Here is a 20,331-nt window from a genome sequence, read left to right as displayed (position 1 = left end):
GACTTATTTTCAAAAGTGATTTTTATTAAAAAGGCACGTCAAGATCGCTCACCTTCTTTCTAAAGGTCCCTCAACACTCATGCGCGAATCACGGCACGAAGCGGTGCGCGGCTTCGCGCCGTGATTCGCGCATGAGTGTGGAGAGTCCTTAACGCTAAATAAACGAACTATAGTCGAGAAGGATAATCGTCCCATAGAAATTTTGAATTTCGCGCCTTTTTCTACTGACAAAGTTGTTTGACCAGCTATATTAACTTACTCACTTTACTGTTGCACCAACATAATGAAATAAAGCATGTGCTATGGAAATATTGCATATAGTAACACGTAATTTGTATGGCAAGACCTAGATCATATGACAGTCTGCCCATTGTAGAGGAAAGATTTTTCAGTCGATAAAAATGGCTGTGAAAATGGTCGTTTTCTGGTGTTCCGTCGTCCTCCTCATAGTCGGTGAGAAAAGAAATCTAGGTTTCCATTAAAAGTATGTGTTTTTATATTACGTTTGTTTATAACTGTTTTGATTTTAGGCTCCAATGCCGCTGGGGAATTCGACGTGATTCACAGCCCTAAATCCCTTAGTTTTTTTGGATCCAGTAAGATACCTGAAAGTCTCTTGAAAGAAGTGTTTTCCGCTGCTTTAGGACTGTCGGTTGAAGAGGTAGGTAATCATCTCTACGAAGCGTATAGTTAACCCAGCCAGCCAAAGCCCAACCCAAACCAAAAGGCTGTCTGGAAGAGATCGCTCTTTAGACATAAGAGCGCCTGTTGTTACCTAATTATATTTGTCTTTTTAACTTCTGTTATTTACATTTTACTTATTGGTGCAAAAAAGTACAATTAGGTACTTAATAAACATATTCTCTGTGCTCTTTTTCAGGGTACCGAATGGGATGGCATGACCATTCTTGATCCATTCGCTTTACCTGAAGCTGTAGTAGAAGTGTATGTAGATGGAGTTCCCAGCCTCGGTGAGACTGTAAGTGTATTTTTGTTTGTTATAATCTTACAATGGTACACCTTGACCCTTAATGCATAATGCAGTAACTACCCTACAGAACTACAGTACCGGCCAATAATATATCACATTTGAGTGTTTGTATGAGCTTGTATAGAGTAAACAATATAGGTTAGTTTGTACGTTGCATATTTTACTAGTCATTTTATACAAATATTTGATGAATATTGCAATGAAATACTGTGAATTACAATAGGATACTCAGCATATTACTAATAAGCATCTAGTAAAAAAATTACGTCAACAATACATTTAAAAAAAAACCTCTATGAAAAAACCATTGCATGAGACCAATTTTTCTCATCGCCCGTACAAAGGAATACTACTAGACTACATAAGCAATGTGAGGTGGAAGTCACTCATAAATATATAAAAAAAGTTATACTGTAAAAACATGGTGATATTATTATTGGCCGGTACTGTATGTATGATAATTTCATTAAATTTATTTTTAATGTGATCAGTTGAACCATTAATGAGTTGTCCTCCCTTGTGTACAGAACCCTCCAATATGTGTAGTCCTAACATTTTTTTGGGCCTAAAATTTTTATCTGTAGTTTATCCTGCAAATTCAAGACACTTATGTAATATTATACAGGGTGGAAAAAATTAATGGGCCCTGGAGGGAAAGTGCCTAATAATAACCTTAAGTTAGCGCATTTTATGAAATAAAACTATGAAAACGGATTATATCGCGTATATTGAATTTATAATACATCCCGACGTTTCGAACCCTTTACAGCGTTTGTGGTCAACGGGTGACTGAGGAAAAATTACAAAGTGCAAAAATACCCACATACGAAAATAATGAACAATCATAGACTATAAACTTTAAGGCTGGTTGTACATGCAAAATCGGTTCATAAGGCTAGTTATACACTACAATTATTTTCAATTAAGGATATATATATACGCGATAAAAAACTACGCCGGCTCCAACCCTAGATGTAGTGTAGGTACGCCCGGCCGGAGGCAGGCGGGCTGTCGATCACGTGTCGCGTTCATTCAGCCCAGTTCCCTGAAGTTGGAGCTGCAGGTTACTGTCCCGGCGGCATTACAACAGCACCCTCTTGCTGCACACTCTCTTTTACTATACGTGCGCAGTGCGCTATAGCACATACCTCTGCTTGGAACACGCTAGCATATCTACCCTACACCACGGATCAATTCAATTCAATTGTAGTGTATAACTAGCCTTATGAACCGATTTTGCATGTACAACCAGCCTTAAAGTTTATAGTCTATGATTGTTCATTATTTTAGTATGTGGGTATTTTTGCACTTTGTAATTTTTCCTCAGTCACCCGTTGACCACGAACGCTGTAAAGGGTTCGAAACGTCGGGATGTATTATAAATTCAATATACGCGATATAATCCGTTTTCATAGTTTTATTTCATGAGTAACTATCGCGGTAACCGAAGACAATATTAGCGCATTTTACTTAAAGGAAACATTATTTTATTAAAACACATTTTTATTAAGTGCATTCAGATTTTTTTTTTTTTTTTCAATTTTGCTTGTCTAAAAATATTCTTGAGTACTAAATATTGGATTTTATGGACATTTTGTGCCACAGACGAGTGTAAGACCTAGATGTAGATGTAGATGTAGTGTAGGGACGCCCGGCCGGAAGCAGGCGGGCTGTCGATCACATGTCGTGTTCATTCAGCCCAATTCCCTGTAGTTGGAGCTGCAGGTTACTGTTCCGGCGGCATTCCCACACCCTTCTCCTCAAATCTTCTTGTTTTCCTGCAGAACAGAAGGACATCTTTAAGTTCGATATCCTTTAGTTCGTTTTCTTCTAGTATGTCTCTACCAAATGTATTATATCGCGGTGCTGCGTACATAATACATTCTGCTAGTAAGTGCAAGCTAGTTTCCTCCCTACCACAGTGTGGACAGGAGGCGTCCGCACTGATTCTCATTATCTTAAGGTGTCTATTGAGAGTGTTGTGACCTGTAATAATACCTGTTAACAGTCTCAAACTGCTCTTACCTAGTTTCAAGAGATACCTGGTTCTCCTGTGGTCTATCCCTTTAATCATCATCTTCGACTGTCTGCATCCTGTTTCTTCTACCCATTCTCTCTGTGCTTCCATCTCTTTTACCTTCTCGATGACTCCCTTTGTGACATCCGCTGACATAGGCAGAGCCGGTTCCGGACCTATATATTCCGTCTCCGCCCCTATCCTCGCTAGCTCGTCCGCTTTCTCATTTCCTGTCACCCCCTGGTGTCCTGGTACCCATGCCACCGTGACATTTCTATGCTTGCCTAGCGAGTTCAGCTCCTCTCGACATTCTCTCACTAGAGAGGAGGTGACCGATATTTTCTTTAGTGCTTTCAGTGCTGCCTGGCTGTCTGTATATATTACAACAGCGCCCTCTTGCTGCATACTCTCATTCACTATACGCGCACAGCGCGCTATAGCACATACCTCTGCTTGGAACACGCTGGCATACCTACCCAGTGGTACCGATACCTTCTCTCCCAGTTTAGGGATAACTATGCCCGCCCCTGCTAGATTCGTCGAGCTTCTTCTTGACCCATCCGTAAAGCAGATAGTCGTTGGGTGCCTGACTTCCACCTTCCAGTTGTCCCTCTCTCCTATATGTACTCTGTATTTTTTGTCAAATATCTCCTGCCTCTTTATAAGGTCATTATTGGCCATCAGCATATCGAATTTTGATAGCGCCTCTCTTTGTATCAGTGCGTGTCTCTTGTCCACGCAGCTTCCTCTCCATTCCTTGCACGCTTTCATTCTATACCACTGTTCCATGGCCCTTTTCTCCACTTCAGTCCATAGAGGCTTCAAACCTAGCATTACCTCCATCGCGTGTGTCGGGGTCGTTCTCAACGCCCCCGTCATCATGAGGCACGCTAGTCTCTGTATTTTGGTTAGTTCTTTTTGGTATTCTTTAACTTGTGCCCTATGCCACCATATCACGGCTCCATATAGCACCCTGGGTAATATTACCGCCTTGTAGATCCAGTGCATCATTCCCGGCTTCAATCCCCAGTTCTTTCCCACTGCCCTTTTGCATTGAAACAGTGTTCTTATAGCTTTTGCCGTTTGTTCCTTGATGTGAGTCTTATACCTGAGTTTACTATCAAGAGTAACGCCCAGATATCTTAGCTCATCCACCAATTCTAATTCCGTGCCTTGTATCTTTATGGGTCTTATCTCCTTTATCCTTTTATTAGTAAATAGCACTAGCTTTGTTTTCGCCGGATTAAGATCCAGTCCTCTCTCTCTGCACCATCCCAGAACCTGTCTGAGACCTCTTATCATTATATCTCTTATGACGCTGATAACCGTCCCTCTCACTAGCAGCACTCCATCGTCAGAGTATGCCTGCATGTACACACCTCCTCTGTTCAGCTCTTTCACCATTGAGTCTAGCAGAAGACACCACATTAGGGGGGACAGACATCCCCCTTGTGGGAATCCTCTCCTTGGACTAATCGTCTTTACTACTCCTCCTAGCTCCGCCGTTATGGATCTTCCTTTGAGCATTCTCTCAATCCATTGTGCTATAGTCGGTCGGATGCCCTCTCTCTTTAGGCTTTCCTCCACGGCCTCGAAAGTTGCCTTGTCAAAGGCCCCCTCTACGTCGAAGAAGCAACCTAATGCATATTGTTTCGTTTCTAGTGCCCTCTCCACCCTTACCGTTAGGTTGTGTAGAGCGGTCTCCGTTGACTTTCCTGCCATGTAAGCATGCTGGTTCCCGTGCAGCGGGTCCCCACTGCTTTCCACTTTCTCTCTTATATGCCTATCTATCACTTTCTCTAAAGCCTTCAGAACAAACGACGATAGACTTATGCTTCTGAATGACTTCGCTTCTTGGTACGATTTCTTACCCGGTTTTGGCAGAAAGACCACCCTCACCTCTCTCCATACCCTCGGAATGTACCCTAGTGCTATACTTGCCCTGTATAATTTCACCAGGTCCTCTTTTATGAATCTGTAACCCTTCTGCAGTAGTATCGGTAGGACTCCGTCCGGGCCCGCAGCCTTGAAGGACGCAAAGGAGCCGATCGCCCATTCTACCCTTTCCTCCTCCACCACCTCCAATGCCGCCGCCCAGTCGGAGCCCCCCCGACCACTCTGTTCCTCACCTTCTGTCGACTCCTTACAGTCCGGGAAATGAGATTTCAACATGACGCTTAATATCTCTTCCGGTTCTGTGACTAAGTCTCCATTCACTCTCAGGCTGCCCAGTTGACTCGCTCGGTCTCCCGCCAGCAGTTTTACCACTCGCGCCCCCTCCGAGTAGCTGTTTATGTCTCCCGTGAACCTTCTCCAACCCTCTTGTCTAGCTTTCTCTCTCAGTCTGGTGTATTTGTTCCTGACCTCTCTGTACGCTTCCCAGCTCTGAGAGTCGTCCCTCTTTGTCGCTACTCTCATTGCCCTACGCACCTTCTTTCTTACCTTTTGTAGTTCTCTGTTCCACCATGGCTGCCCTTTGCCAGTTTGTACCAGCTTCTCCGGGCATGCCTTGTGGTAAGCTCCCATTATAATCTCTTTCAGTCTGCGCGCCCCATATTCTAGGTCGTCCACATTCTCATACCTGACTTCCGAGTCAGCCAATTCCCTTAGCTCCTCTTCATACTTCGCCCAGTCGGTTTTGCGTGGATTTCTTACCTTCATCTTTTCTACTCGGCTTTCGATGCTGTAGAGTATTCTGCGGTGGTCAGACATGCTATCCTCCGCATCCACCCTCCAGCCCCTTACCTTATCGCTCATCTCTTTCGTTGCCATAGTGATGTCAAGTACTTCTTTTCTCGCCCTCGTTACGAACGTTGGTGTGTTACCAATATTCATGATCTCTAGGTCATTGCTGATTATAAATTCTATTACTGATTCCCCCCTTTCATTGGTGTCGGTGCTACCCCACACCTCGTGATGTGCGTTAGCATCGCAGCCAATAATCAGGGGAATTCCCTTACCTCTGTACCACAGTACCACTTCTTCTAGTTCCTTTGTTGGTGTCACTCCATCGCCCGGCAGGTAGCAGGACGCTAGCGCCACCTTGTATCTTCTCCCATCATCCTCTATGAAGTGAGTTTCCACCGCAACAAGGTCTCTGTAACATAAGGTCATGACACAACCCATGTTTCTCACATTATTGCTCACATATATGCATGCTCTAGGAGGTAGCTCACCATTATGTTCATAGTAGAGAGCTCCCCCCAGATGTCCCAGGCCTGACACCTGATTCCTCCATGCATACGGTTCTTGCAGCAGTGCTATGTCTACTTTGGCCCTCCTAACATACTGTCCTAACTCGGACATTGCGTCCTTGCAATGTTGGAGGTTTACTTGGCATATTCTTGTGTGTGTATTTGTGTGTGTGTTATTGTGTAGTGTTCCCTTTGTGTCGCCCTTCTTTTTCATTCAGTGTGTAGTGTAGTTGTCCCCGAGCTGCTACTCGGAGAGCTCAACGCCGGCGACATCCATACCCTCCTCTCCTCCTGTATAGACATCGTCGGTTTTTGCGCTCTCCTGCTTCAGCACGGGTTCTCCTGTCGTCCCTTCTGGTTTGGATTCTGAGGGTTGTTGATTTGAATTGGCCCTCAGAATCCGAACTCGTACACTGGTAGCCGAAAAGTCCAGTACCTTGGTCTTTTCCGGCCCCCAGCTCTCCTCAACTCCATCAGGAACCGTATAGGTCAGACGGGTCCCCAGCTCTAGAGCCTCCCTACCTACTGCCTTCCAGCCCAGAATTTTGAGTTCCGGCCGATCGGGATTCTGCGCAAAAAGGAACTCCTTTACGTGCTCAGTGTCCGTATCTCCCGGAACCCAAACCTGCACCCTATTCTGCTCTAGCTTACGCGAGATGATCCGGTGGCCGTCCAACTCTCCGAAGTCCTGACTTAGTAGCCACTCCCTCGACTCCGCCGTTTTTGGTGTCACCAGGAAAAACCCTTCTGACACCAACCCCGACGTAGCAAATCTCGGTGCTACTAAGCCAGGCTCCCCCCTCACTACCTTTAGGACGACCACCTCGATCAGGTGCGTAAGCCTCTTCCTGATGAGCTTCGCCAGAGCCTCGTCCACCGAAGCACCATCCTCTCGGCACACAGCCACTGCCAGACCACGGTACGCCTTAGCTACGCTCCGTGGTCCGTCAGCGGCTGCCTTACCTTGGTTGGGGCGCTTCGCCGGGGGACGCTCTGAGCGACCCTCATCCGTACTTTGCCTCTTCACCTTCAGACCGCGCTTGCCCGGGCCAGGTTTGGCCTCCCCCATTTTAATCTCGGGAATGCCACCCCCATCCCCCGCAAGCGCAGCCTTTCTCCTAAGCAGCTTTGCCCTCTTCTTCTGTGCCTTCGACTCATACTTGTGAAACTGTCCTTCCAACACCGGTTCGACTTCCCTAACGGTTTTCCCCCCCGGTGGTGACCGCAACAGCTCGTCCTCTTCCAGTGTCAGGCTCCCCAGCATAAGGACATCTGGGGTACCCTGTCCGGATCTTCCTTGCTTCGGTGCTAGGAGTTCCTCGTCAGTACTCAGAGTTCCTCCTTCTATTAGCACGGTCGGGGGTCCACCGGCTGGTTTCACACCCTCTCGCACTTTTGCCCTTTCGGGCTGCTTCTCCGCTGACGCGGTGTTTATTTCATTGGCATTCATTTTATTACTCATAATTCACTGTCTAGATAATGGGAAGAAATACATTAGAATGGTGGCAGAGCTCCCTTACCGCCCATCCAGCTACATTTACTCCTACGCAGTGGTGCCACCCCCCTGCGCATAGTCGTTAACGGCAGCGATTGTGCTAAGTAGGCTCGCAGGCATGGGAAGACAGCTCCTGTGTTGCTTGTTTGTGGTGAGAATGTGCACGTCGGTTTACCCCTAGGAGATCTCTCCTGACCTCCCGGGGCGAACCATTGCACACATATTTCCTACCACTCCAGTTTCCGGTTTGACGCAGCAGTAGTTCACCCCAAGAGCATCTCTCCTCGACGCCCCGGGGATCCCCGACAGCCGCACCTCCCCTTCAACCAGACACACCACAGGCCCTGTCCACCCTCCCCTCTTCCGCTTGCGAGCCCAATCAGCACCAACCCCCCGCTGCCCACAGCCGGCTGTGAGGGTCCTTGGCACGTCCTCCCACCTTGACCCTGGGGGTTTTGGGGCGTGTTGCCATGATGGGGTTTCCTCCAAGACGACAACACGACCCTTGCACTCCTCATTTATCCGGGCTTGTGACCGGCTCTTTTTGGACCACGGATGATCCGCAAAGAGGCTGAGTTAGTGTAAGACCTAAAGTGATAATGTAAGACTTTAGTGTAAGACCTAAAGTTTCTTGGAGAAATGTTATCATTAACATTAACTGTATCAAATAGTAAAATAAAATAGGTTAGATTCTTGGTCGAGGCAATCAAATAAAAAAAAATCATTTATGCAGTTTTGTTTCTTTTTTAAAAATAATATTTCCTTTAAGTAAAATGAGCTAACTTAAGGTTTTAAGGCACTTTCCCTCCAGGGCCCATGATTCTTTTCCACACTGTATAGTTGTAATTTTCCACATACGCAAAATACAAACAAATATACAAAATTATTAAGTAATTTAATTGTACTTGTAAAAACTTTAGTATGAAGCAAAGGCTATTATTTTATTAATTTGTTATCTATATTTTTCATATTAGATCCAATCCAAAGTAGTTTTGTTGTTAAGTATTAATTTATTAAATTCTAGATTGAGCTTAAATCAAGTGGCTTCCCGTTGACTGTGGACGAATATGAACCAGATACTTTTGAAGCAGTTCAGCACAGGATTCAGCAGCGCTTCAGCAATGGACGCAGTAGGCTCCTTAAGATCAAGCTTACTGATGTAAATCAGGTTTGTATTTAAACATTAACCTTAATGTCCACAATTTTTTATCTAGTAATTTGATTAAGTGGGTCTAATTTAATTTGTTAGAAAATTTTATGGGAAAAAGTAAATGCTACTTTGTGTAGCACATTTATATAAAATGGTTGCTATGATCATTAATTTAAAATAGTCTAGCTAGAAATTATATTTGAAATTGATGGCTATGATATTAAAGAGATCCAGCAAATTACTGTTAATCATACAGTTGGCTGTCAAACCTGGACCTTAAATCATTCAACCAAAAATAAACTACAGACCACCCAAAGAGCAATGGAAAGAAGCTGTTTAGGCATAAAACTAAAAGATAGAATAAGATGCTCCGTCATTAGAAAAAGGACACAAGTAACTGATGCCTTACAGTTTGCTCAGAGCATGAAATGGAGATGGGCTGGTCATGTGGCAAGGCTTAACGACGGGAGGTGGACAGGAAAGGTAACCAAATGGAAGGGCCCCCCGGGCTCTAGAAAGAGAGGACATCCACTAGCCAGGTGGCAGGACGAAATTGTTGCCACTGCAGGCCAGAAATGGCAAAGTGTAGCAGAAGGGGTCTACAGCAGAAAAATAAAATAAAATCTTAAAATATATGTATCAAATTCATATAATAATTCTCTGTAGAATAATGAAAAGCTCTAATAATAATAATAATACATACAGTTATTATAAATTGCCAATTTGGATTGAAGAAACTATTGTTTTTTTAATAGAGGTTTAGAACATTACTATAGCATGTCTATAATTGAATGTAAGTTTTTGACTCTAGGATATGATTACTATATGGGCAAAACAAATGTATACCTATCTCGGATCCTGTAATACCAAGAGCCTGAATGTTGAAGTTAATATAACTAAGCAATATATGATCAACTAAGTGTAATCTTGTGATATCTTATAAACATGTAATCACGACTTTTTTTTCAGTTGTCATCAGGGGTGTTTGCAGACATCAAAGTACCCAAGGTTCTTAAGCTGTCCCTGAGCCACTTGAAATACTCAGTGGAAGAAGATAGTGCATTCCTACATGAGCTTGCAGCATTGAAGGCTATCATTGAAAAGGTACTTTGATATTTACATTTACTTTGGTATTTTATATTTGCTAAGTTTTATCAATAAGGGCTTTGCTAGGTTTATAAATGGTAATTGCCAGTTAACAGTGTGGATTATGTCAGTTTTTTTATATAAGGTTTTTTCTGGCCTATTTAATGCTTTCGCTTATGACAAAGTAGCGAATTTTCTCGCTTTTCTAGATCCACATGGCTACAAATTTTGAAAAATCTAGAAACTGATCGACAAAAAAATCTGTATAATTTTCGTATCTGCTCGTGCTCACCAAAGTGCACAAGGAGCGAGAACAACTATAGCCATGCGAAAGCATTTTTTCTCAAGCTGAAATGGAGACTTTCACTCATGGAGGTATGAGTTGCCTAACCTGGACCGAGCAAGGTTAGGCAATTCATATAGGCTGGCGCATCCTCAGTGTGTTGAACAGTGGATGTCAACAGTTTACATTGTTCACCGTATTACTTATTACAAAGGAGTTGCAAAAGTGTAATCATATTTTATCATATCTTTGACGTCAATTGTACTGATCGTATTTTATTAACAAAATCATACACTTGCAATACTTGCATACATTGCTAAATCTATTGCTCCATTTGCTGCGGGAGATTTTTGGAGTTAGTCTGTAAATCGCCTAAAAGTCTGTGAAATATTTTTTCATTATTTTTATTTACAGATTAATTCCGGTGTCGTCTCAGGGGACAACATCGTCGATTTTTACAACTTCCGCTTCCAATCGCTCCACGCCTTGTCCGACTACCACGGCCCCAACTCTTTACAAGTCAAGGAAGCCAAAAAGCTTTTAGGTAAAGTTTACAGCTTTCACTGTGCATTTTATTTTAAGGACTAAATGGGTGAATCAACTTTTTAGCGTCCCTCGTTGCCATGTTTACGGTCATGGTTAGTTGTTCAGAGGTAAACAACTAAACACCTCGTAATGATCTTGATTATATGGTATTTAAATAGAGTAAACGTGCATTTGAGTGTGGTTTTGTTTAGGTTCGGCTATCTCGGAGCTGAGCTCGGCGTTCTCTCGGGCGTACGACGGCGCGGTGCTGGTGGCGGCCGTGGCCACCGACGTGGCGCACACGCGCCGCACCGTGCGCGCCGCGCCCACACCGCCCCAGCAACAGCAGCGCGACCTGGTATGTTTGTTTAGGTTCGGCTATCTCGGAGCTGAGCTCGGCGTTCTCTCGGGCGTACGACGGCGCGGTGCTGGTGGCGGCCGTGGCCACCGACGTGGCGCACACGCGCCGCACCGTGCGCGCCGCGCCCACACCGCCCCAGCAACAGCAGCGCGACCTGGTATGTTTGTTTAGGTTCGGCTATCTCGGAGCTGAGCTCGGCGTTCTCTCGGGCGTACGACGGCGCGGTGCTGGTGGCGGCCGTGGCCACCGACGTGGCGCACACGCGCCGCACCGTGCGCGCCGCGCCCACACCGCCCCAGCAACAGCAGCGCGACCTGGTATGTTTGTTTAGGTTCGGCTATCTCGGAGCTGAGCTCGGCGTTCTCTCGGGCGTACGACGGCGCGGTGCTGGTGGCGGCCGTGGCCACCGACGTGGCGCACACGCGCCGCACCGTGCGCGCCGCGCCCACACCGCCCCAGCAACAGCAGCGCGACCTGGTATGTTTGTTTAGGTTCGGCTATCTCGGAGCTGAGCTCGGCGTTCTCTCGGGCGTACGACGGCGCGGTGCTGGTGGCGGCCGTGGCCACCGACGTGGCGCACACGCGCCGCACCGTGCGCGCCGCGCCCACACCGCCCCAGCAACAGCAGCGCGACCTGGTATGTTTGTTTAGGTTCGGCTATCTCGGAGCTGAGCTCGGCGTTCTCTCGGGCGTACGACGGCGCGGTGCTGGTGGCGGCCGTGGCCACCGACGTGGCGCACACGCGCCGCACCGTGCGCGCCGCGCCCACACCGCCCCAGCAACAGCAGCGCGACCTGGTATGTTCAACTGCGCGTTTTTTTAGGGTTCCGTACCCAAACGGTAAAACGGGACCCTATTACTAAGACTCCGCTGTCCGTCTGTCTGTCACCAGGCTGTATCTCATGAACCGTGATAGCTAGACAGTTGAAATTTTCACAGATAATGTATTTCTGTTGCCGCTATAACAACAAATACTAAAAAGTACGGAACCCTCGGTGCGCGAGTCCGACTCGCACTTGGCCGGTTTTTGAAATTTATTTAACAAAACACAATGTACTTGTAATTTAAGTTTCGCCAAACTGTGAAACTGTTTGTTAGCGATGCGCTCCAACTAAAATAACGACAGTGCTCGGGTACCATATGTCAACAACACAGCTGTCCCCCTGTCCAATAATAAACCCTATTTCGACGCAATAAGCGAGTTACGGCTCGCGCTAAACGGATCGACACTTGTTATACTTACGATTAAATAAGATATTTGAGTCAATGAGCGACAAGCGTCGAAATGAAGCGATCTAGATCGCTTAACTTTAACCCTTAAATGCATGATTTTTTCTTTTTGCCTGAAATTAATATATGTCTTACATAATTGTTTACTGATTCTAGGAAAACTAAAAATATAAATTAAAACATCGATTTTCACTGCTTAACCAGTATTAGAATTTACATAGGGTAAATAATAATTTATGTAAATTTATACAATTATTGGTAAAAGATATAAAAAATCTTACTACCATTAGAAATTTATACTATTTGTAATATACCTATAATAAAGATTTTAAATATAAATAATTACAAACCCCAAAAAACCGCCTAAATTACATACTAAAAATCATTAAATTTTCCCAATTATCCGCCATTTCGTGTTAAAAGAAATGTAATTTTTTTAAACTTAAATACTGCGCAAATTTCAATAAAACGACGGAAAGTGTATTAATTTACGATCATAATAATTATACAGGACCAAATAGATTTTACCTAATTATGCATAAAATTATATGTTTTTTGTTGTGTACATACATACATCACTATGCATTCAAGGGTTAACGATAATGACTTTGTTTTTATTTTATTAGGGTGCGACCATGAGGAAGATCTTCCGGTATTGTTTTTGCGTAAAGCAAACATATTAGGCCGAGCATGTAGAAAAAAAACAATAATATCGTAATAGTACATTATGATACAAGTGTGCTAAGTTGGTTATTAGTTATTACACACGAGGCGATATTGTGCGCGCGAGCTGTAAGCGAGCGCGCAATAAGAAAGCCGATGTGTGTAATGACCAATGCACACGCGTTTCATACGACTTTTTCAACACACTTGCGAGAAAAAAAAAAGATACTCATATTAATCAAATTTTAATAATTAAAACAGTTAGTATTGTGTGTTGCATCTGTCATACTGCCGGCCGCCCCTCGCCCCGGCCGCGGGCGGCGCGGCGGGCGGGCCGGCCGGGCCGCGCGCCGCGCACCGCGCAGGCGGTCGGGCGCGCCGGTGCCCGCCCGTCTGACCAATTAAAGAAGGCTCCCTTTCCATGCATATTATTAGCAATCAGTTACCTTCTTAACTCAGTCGGATAATATAATGAAAAAGCACGAGTGGAATAATACACTGAAAGAGCACGCGTGTTTAATATCTAGGATTATGAGCCAAAAATCGGTGGAATAAAAACGTCGTTTTGAGCAAGTGTGTTGAAAAATATTTAGCACACATTAACATTTATACGGCAAATAACCCGCGCGCGGCAGCTTAATAATAAAATTATTACTCTGAGTAAAAGGTGGCAAATATAATTATTTTGGTATTAATACGTAATAGAAACTTGCAAGAAAAAAGAGAGGCGTCCGAGATGGTGATGCCCCTGAAGATGGGGTCGCCGAAGCACAAGAGGGAGACGAAGGGACACCTCCTAAAACGCCGGATGCCGCTAGAGTTAGTGAAACACCTTAGGCCGCGGACTTAGTGCCAGCGCACTGTGGAACAACGCCATACTAGTGGTTGGATAATATGTCAATTTTCTGTTTTTCGATGATAAACTTTACAGAACGTGTCATACGTTCGTACGTTTCCGTGAAAATACGATGGTAAAGGATTATGTACACTACATGTGTACAGTCAAGGGAAAAAAGTTTCAAAAATATGTGTACGCTCTTACACCTTAGTTAGACAATAAAGTTGTTCACATATTTTTGAGCCATTGGTCTGGATCGATATTTTTGCCTTCGACTGTACGGTGTTGACAAAGAATCGTTAAATTTGGATAGGATAGTCCTGAACAAATTCCTAAGATCCTTACTGAATCTTATAATTTTTTGTTAGGACAATAAAAGTTATCGTCGAAAAACAGAAAATTCTCATCCAACCGTCTAACCACAAGTATCGCGTCGTGACACTGTGCAGCGGTCAGTTCTATAGTCGGAGTATCGTAAGAATAGATTTTTGACAGTTTATGAAATAACCCATAAATTTAGGAAGCTAAGGCTATCACTTATAGTCCGACAAGAAATTGTAGAAAATTATTGAGGGCTTCCCTTCCCACTTCCTACGTAACTGTCACATTTTTGACGTAAAATTTAATGCTTAAACATGGCAACAATTTAGTATGGAATTTTGTTTTGTTCCATTTTATTTTATTTCTACTATTTTGTCTCACTGTAACGGCCTCCTAAGCCTAGTCGGTATCGACCCTGCCTACGAAGCGGGAGATTTTGGGTTCGAATCCCGGTAAGGGCACTTATTTGTGTTGATTACGAATATTTCCTCCTGAGTTTATGGATGTATTTCGTCGCCTGGTATCCATAGTAGACCTTCGCTTAGTTTGGGCATAGAGTAACTTATACTAGAGCGGTACTGTCATAGTAAATTTTGTAACCCCAGTAAATTCACTGCCATCTGTCGACACACTTTAAAACTAAAAATTAAGATTTATAAAAATACGATAAAATGTATTTAAATATAGATAAATGATTTTTTTATATGCATTAATTATTTTTATGATTTTGACCCATGTTCTTTCACTGATTTGCGTTAAAATTGTTAAATAACAAACGAAACAGTCAACGCCATCTATACGACAGTGAGCCAAAACTAGTGGCGCCCTCTGAACGAGAATCAAATTTTCTTGATTTTCGAGGCACGTTTTTTCCTTAGACTGTAAACATCTATTACGGAGTTATATCTATCTTTGGTTTGGGGCTAGGTTAATCTGTGTAAGATTTTCCACGATATAAAGATCAATTCATAACTATCAAATAGTTATTTGTTATACAAGGGTGCAAAGTTGTATTTTACTCGCGAGTGTAGAATTGAAACACGAGCAAGCGAAAGGATTCTATAGGTGAACCACGAGCGAAGCGAGTGGTTCTAAAATAGAATCCTGAGCGTAGCAAGTGTTTCAACACACGAGAAGTAAAATACATTTGCGCCCGTGTATAACACAAAACTTTTCACCTCACTATAGCGAGGAAAATGCAACATCCACAGGCGTTAGATCATCTTCATCACTGGAATCACTCATTTCTTTACATATTATAACAGAAAACTCTGGAAGTTGTGTATTTTTACGCGAGTCGGTGAGAAAAGTTTTTTAGTAAAAAAATTGTTGACAATGTTGACATTTCTGACGTATGACGTACTCTATAATGTCAACGATGCGTTTTGAAATTGCATCGACTCAACTTGTGCGTACAGAATTATATTTAACATCATTATAAAAAAACAAACGTTTCTTAAGGAATTTTAAGGTTTATGACTTAAAATCATTAAATAAAGCTAAATTTGGTATTTTTCATTAGATTCTCAAACCATTTATTTAATGATAATAATTAATATCGAACGAATCATTATCATAAACGATTTACGTTTTGTTATTTGTCAAGCTACTTAAACACGCTCCATCCAAGGTCAAATTACTTTCCCCACTAGTGGATAAAACGCGTTTTTCTCCGCTTGTATTGAAGGATAAAAGACAACTTTCCGAGCTAGTGAGGGGAAAAATCCATTTTTAATACAGTTGCTCAAAAAGTGCCACTTTTCGTGGCTGTTTAGCGTGCGGAAAGTTGGTTTTCGCCAACTAGTGCTTTTTACTTTTCCAATTTTTTTAAATTTTTACTTGTTCCAATTCATGACTACTTATTGATGAGTGTTAATATTAGTTTCCTTTAAACGTCGTAATCAACATAAAAACCTACTGTTAATGTAAGAATACGAAAAATATGCATATTTCATATTTTATTACTTACCTCTTCATCATTATAAGTATTATAACACGTTTATTTTTTAATGTTGAAAAACCGTTCTTAATAAGTTGTCTGAATGGAACGGAACGCCTGTCAAAGAGGCGTATTTTCTTACTGCAAGAATGTTTTAAGGTTCCAAAGGCAACATTCGATATTGTTTTTATAAATATACGATACACACATAATCATAAATAACGATATTTAGGTAATAATAGTACAATGTTTGAATATTTACAATTGTTTCTGTCTTATTTAAACATGCATTTGAAAAAAAAAACTGGGTTCAATAATAATAACAAAATCTATTCTAGTCGAATAAAAGCTAGAAAAACACTTCCTCATAATGTCAATGTCAATGATATCACAGAATTAATAATATAAAAGTTTCGAATTCCATTCCTTACTTGTTGCTTTTCTTATTTTTTCGCAACTGTATTAAAAAACGTCGTTCGATACACGTGCGGAAATGTAATTCTTCACTCGTACCGAGTCTTGCCACTCGCCTACGGCTCGTGGCAAGATATCTCGGTACTCGTGTAGTAATGACATACTTTCCGCACTAGCATCGAAATGTACTATTTTACTTTACTCCGCGAAATTATTCAACCTAAAGCCCGCTCCAGACTACATGGCGCGAAGCCGCGAACGCGAGTTTGGAGTCGATTTCGCTGATTAGCGAACTAGACTCCACACTCGCGTTCGCAGCTTCGCGCACGAGGTGGAGGGCCCTTAAGGAATTGGTTATTGAAATTTACTTCTTCTGTTATTGGCAGAAGGTTTTAATTACATTGATGATTTTCTTAAGTTGGATTCTTTTCCCTAATTGCGTCTGGTAGTAGTTAGGATAGTGTTTGTGATTCTCTTTATATATTGGTATTTAGGATTTTGTAGATTGCGGTATTTTTGCAGTTGATCTAACAGTACGGGTGTCTTCTCGCAGTAGTTAGATTAATAGACAAATTACAATATTTTGCTTGTGTTGTACTTAATGCAAAACACAGATGTGACGTAATTTTACTAAATTTGTACGATATGTAGACATTGTAGTTACGTAATGTCGTCAATGTCGATCACGACCAGTCAAATAGGCCCCCAGTTGTTTCCTACAAAAATAGGTGCCAATGTTTGTACTAATCATTCGTTTGTTTACCCCATATTTTAAAATTAAAATATGGTAGGTAATGAACTAATTACGATCGGTTAGTTTAGGTATTATGCGGACAAATGAAGCGAACTGGTACTGGTACATAACCTTGATTCAAATAATTCATCATTATCATGTTAAAAATCATTCCTTAGTTCTAATCCCGGTAAGAGCATGCATTGGTGTGTTTATCATGGATCTTGTTCCGGGGTTATGAGTATTTTATATGTATATAAATATTTATATATCGTCGTCCAGTACCTACAACACAAGCCTTATTGACCTTAATATGAGACTAGGTTGATATGTGTAAGTTAGTCTAATATTAATTTACCAATTTATTATTTCAGAGTTCGGAAGACAGCTACTCCGAAGACTACTCTGCCATCTTCAACATCATCTTGTGGTTCGGCCTCGTGTTCGCCTTCGCCCTGGTGGCCATCGTGTACGCCATCATGGACATGGACCCCGGCAGGGACTCCATCATCTACCGCATGACTAGCACCAGAATGAAGAAGGATAATTAGATTCTTGTAACACACGTATATCTTGTTGTTAGTTCGTGCATTGTGAACTTACTGCTATTAACCGCCGATAAAAATTCACAATTTGTAACTCTGGTAATTAATTTAAAGTGTCATCTAGTGTTGAATGTCAGGGCGGTTAAAAGGTAAATGAAATCTGCCACACACATTCTGTTACTCAACTTCTATAGGGTATGCAGTTCTTCGATCATAAAATATATGGGTTAAGTTCCTACCAACACACTTGATCCTTGTGGCTGAAATGTTCTTGTTTCTTAACGAATAATTGTTATTTGTACAAAATAAGTATAACTTAGAGTTATATTAGAGTTAAAAGTAAAAACTTGAAAGGAATTTTATTTATTTGCGGATAGTTGTAAATATAAATCCTAATTGTTTTCAGTGCTACCTATATTTATTGGAATTTGACGGTGTAGGTATTTGTCCTATTATGCGTTGTTATACCTCTCCAAATTTTTTTCAAACAGTATTAAATTTACACATGAAACTTGTTGCTGCGTTTGTCCTTGTTCGTGAAATAAATATATACATTCCTAAAATGGTATTTTTCTTTTCAAACGTGGTTATTGCTTTAATAGTTTTGTTAGTCTACTTAAGTGATATCCAGAATTAGAAAGAATAAAAATACCAGCTCACTGGTGTCAAAAAACCATGTAATATAAAATACTTGATTCTGGCTTAGTTAATGAATAATGAATAAAAACTTTTATAAAAAAAAGATAAACCGACTTCAAAAAGGATGAAATAAAATATTATCCTATTTAGGGTTCCGTGTTTAAGTATATGCGTTACCAACTGATATGTTTGAAGTCGGTGCCAAGCCAAATTTGAAACCATATATTCATAGGGATTTTGGTGAAATTCGATAAAGATGCGGCTATATAAGTATGTACGTTGGATTACCTAATGCAGCGTACTACGTAGGCGAACAACACGCGAATGCGAAGCGGCGCGGCACGGCGCCTTAATTAATCCTTTGATACCTATATCAAAGATAGATATAACTCCGTAATAGATGGATACAGTCTAAGGAAAAAACGTGCCTCAAAAATCAAGAAAATTTGATTCTCGTTCAGAGGGCGCTACTAGCTTTGGCCTACAGTCGTATAGATGGCGTTGACGGTTTCGTTTGTTATTTAACAATTTTAACGCATACCAGTGAAAGAACATGGGTCAAAATCATAAAAATAATTAATGCAAATAAAAAAAATCATTTATCCATATTTAAATACATTATATCGTATTTTTATAAATATTTATTTTTAGTTTTAAAGTGTGTCGACAGATGGCAGTGAATTTACTGGGGTTACAAAATTTACTATGACAGTACCGCTCTAGTATAAGTTACTCTATGCCTATATAGAAGTGTCCTACGTGGGCGATCTCGTTGCGAACGCGAACGAATTGGGCCGGCCGCGCCGTGCCGCGTCGCTTCGCTTCGTGTTCGCCTATGTAAGACGCAGCGTTACACGACGACAATAAACGAACTTCCTGTACACCTCAGAACAGAACACACGGTTGAACCTTCTTGGCGCAGTTCGTACCATGCTTGTCGGCACGTTAGTGTAAATCTAATACGTTTTGTCGTCGTATTTTTTTAAAGAGCATTTCTTACTAATTCTTAAAAAGTCATAGCACGCAAGTGTGGGATTGGGACTGAGTTATTTTCTGTCGCTTATCCAGAGGACTACATTTCAAAATATAAAACAATTCAAGGAACCTTCATGCAAAATTTCAGCTAAAGCGGTTCAGTTGTTTAGCCATGAAAAGGTAGCAAAGAGGCAGACATAATTGCTTTCACGTTTATAATATTTGTACAGTTGTAATGGGATTTATAGACATAAAGCTGATTATTTTTGACTGGTATTGTTACTACTTGGAGTACTTGGCTTGGCACCGACTCCAAACATATCAGTTGGTAACGCATATACTTAAACACGGAACCCTAAAAAGGATAATATTTTATTTCATCCTTTTTGAAGTCGGTTTATCTTTTTTTTATAAATGTTTTTATTTTTCCATTTTTAGTTTTAAGACATTGTTAAGAGCGTGACGCATGAATGAAAAACATAATCATGTTTATCTGTAAATTCGTAAACTTTATTAAATAATCAGAATTTTCCTCGAGTGCGTCTGGGAAATCATTCCTGTCAGTAAATCCATTCTCCGCCCCGCCACTGACCCAATCCCTCAAACCCCCCGATCACTCAACCTCACAGCACATCAACCCCTGATCACTGAACCCCTCGACCCTAAACCACCAACCCTTCAACCCCCAATCCCCGACCCCTAACCCCAGACCCCTTAACTCCTAACCCTAACCCCCAATCCCTTAACTCCCAACCCCTCAGTCTCCGACCCATCAGCTCACCTCCCCTCAACCCCCAACCTCAAGCCCCCCAAACACTAATACCCTCTACCTTCACCTCTCAGTCTCTGGTTGTTTCCAACACTACCTACATCAAAAAAATCATAATACACATACGAGGGAAGTTATCAGTAGCCTTACCACGAGTTTGACA

At 42.0% G+C, this 20,331-nt stretch overlaps 1 protein-coding gene across 2 annotated transcripts; it reads left to right on the top strand.

Annotated features, from left to right (window-relative positions):
• Positions 1-310: 310 nt before the first annotated feature.
• LOC134751155 (ATPase H(+)-transporting accessory protein 2) lies at positions 311-18,344 on the top strand. 2 transcript variants are annotated; one of them, XM_063686524.1, is made up of 8 exons: positions 311-453; positions 531-661; positions 881-979; positions 8,722-8,865; positions 9,817-9,951; positions 10,631-10,760; positions 11,754-11,899; positions 17,615-18,344. In XM_063686524.1, the coding sequence occupies exons 1-8, from the start codon at positions 402-404 to the stop codon at positions 17,789-17,791; spliced, it is 1,014 nt and encodes a 337-aa protein (XP_063542594.1). In that variant the 5' UTR covers positions 311-401; the 3' UTR covers positions 17,792-18,344. The 2 variants fall into 2 exon arrangements, with proteins under 2 accessions (XP_063542594.1, XP_063542602.1); XM_063686532.1 differs by lacking the exons at positions 11,754-11,899; positions 17,615-18,344 and adding an exon at positions 10,954-11,739.
• Positions 18,345-20,331: the final 1,987 nt, after the last annotated feature.

The sequence above is a fragment of the Cydia strobilella genome, chromosome 2, assembly GCF_947568885.1.
Source record: "Cydia strobilella chromosome 2, ilCydStro3.1, whole genome shotgun sequence".
Classification (NCBI taxonomy): Eukaryota; Metazoa; Arthropoda; class Insecta; order Lepidoptera; family Tortricidae; genus Cydia; species Cydia strobilella.
Note: the sequence above shows the minus strand (reverse complement) of the source record. Positions and strands in the feature narration are given on the sequence as shown.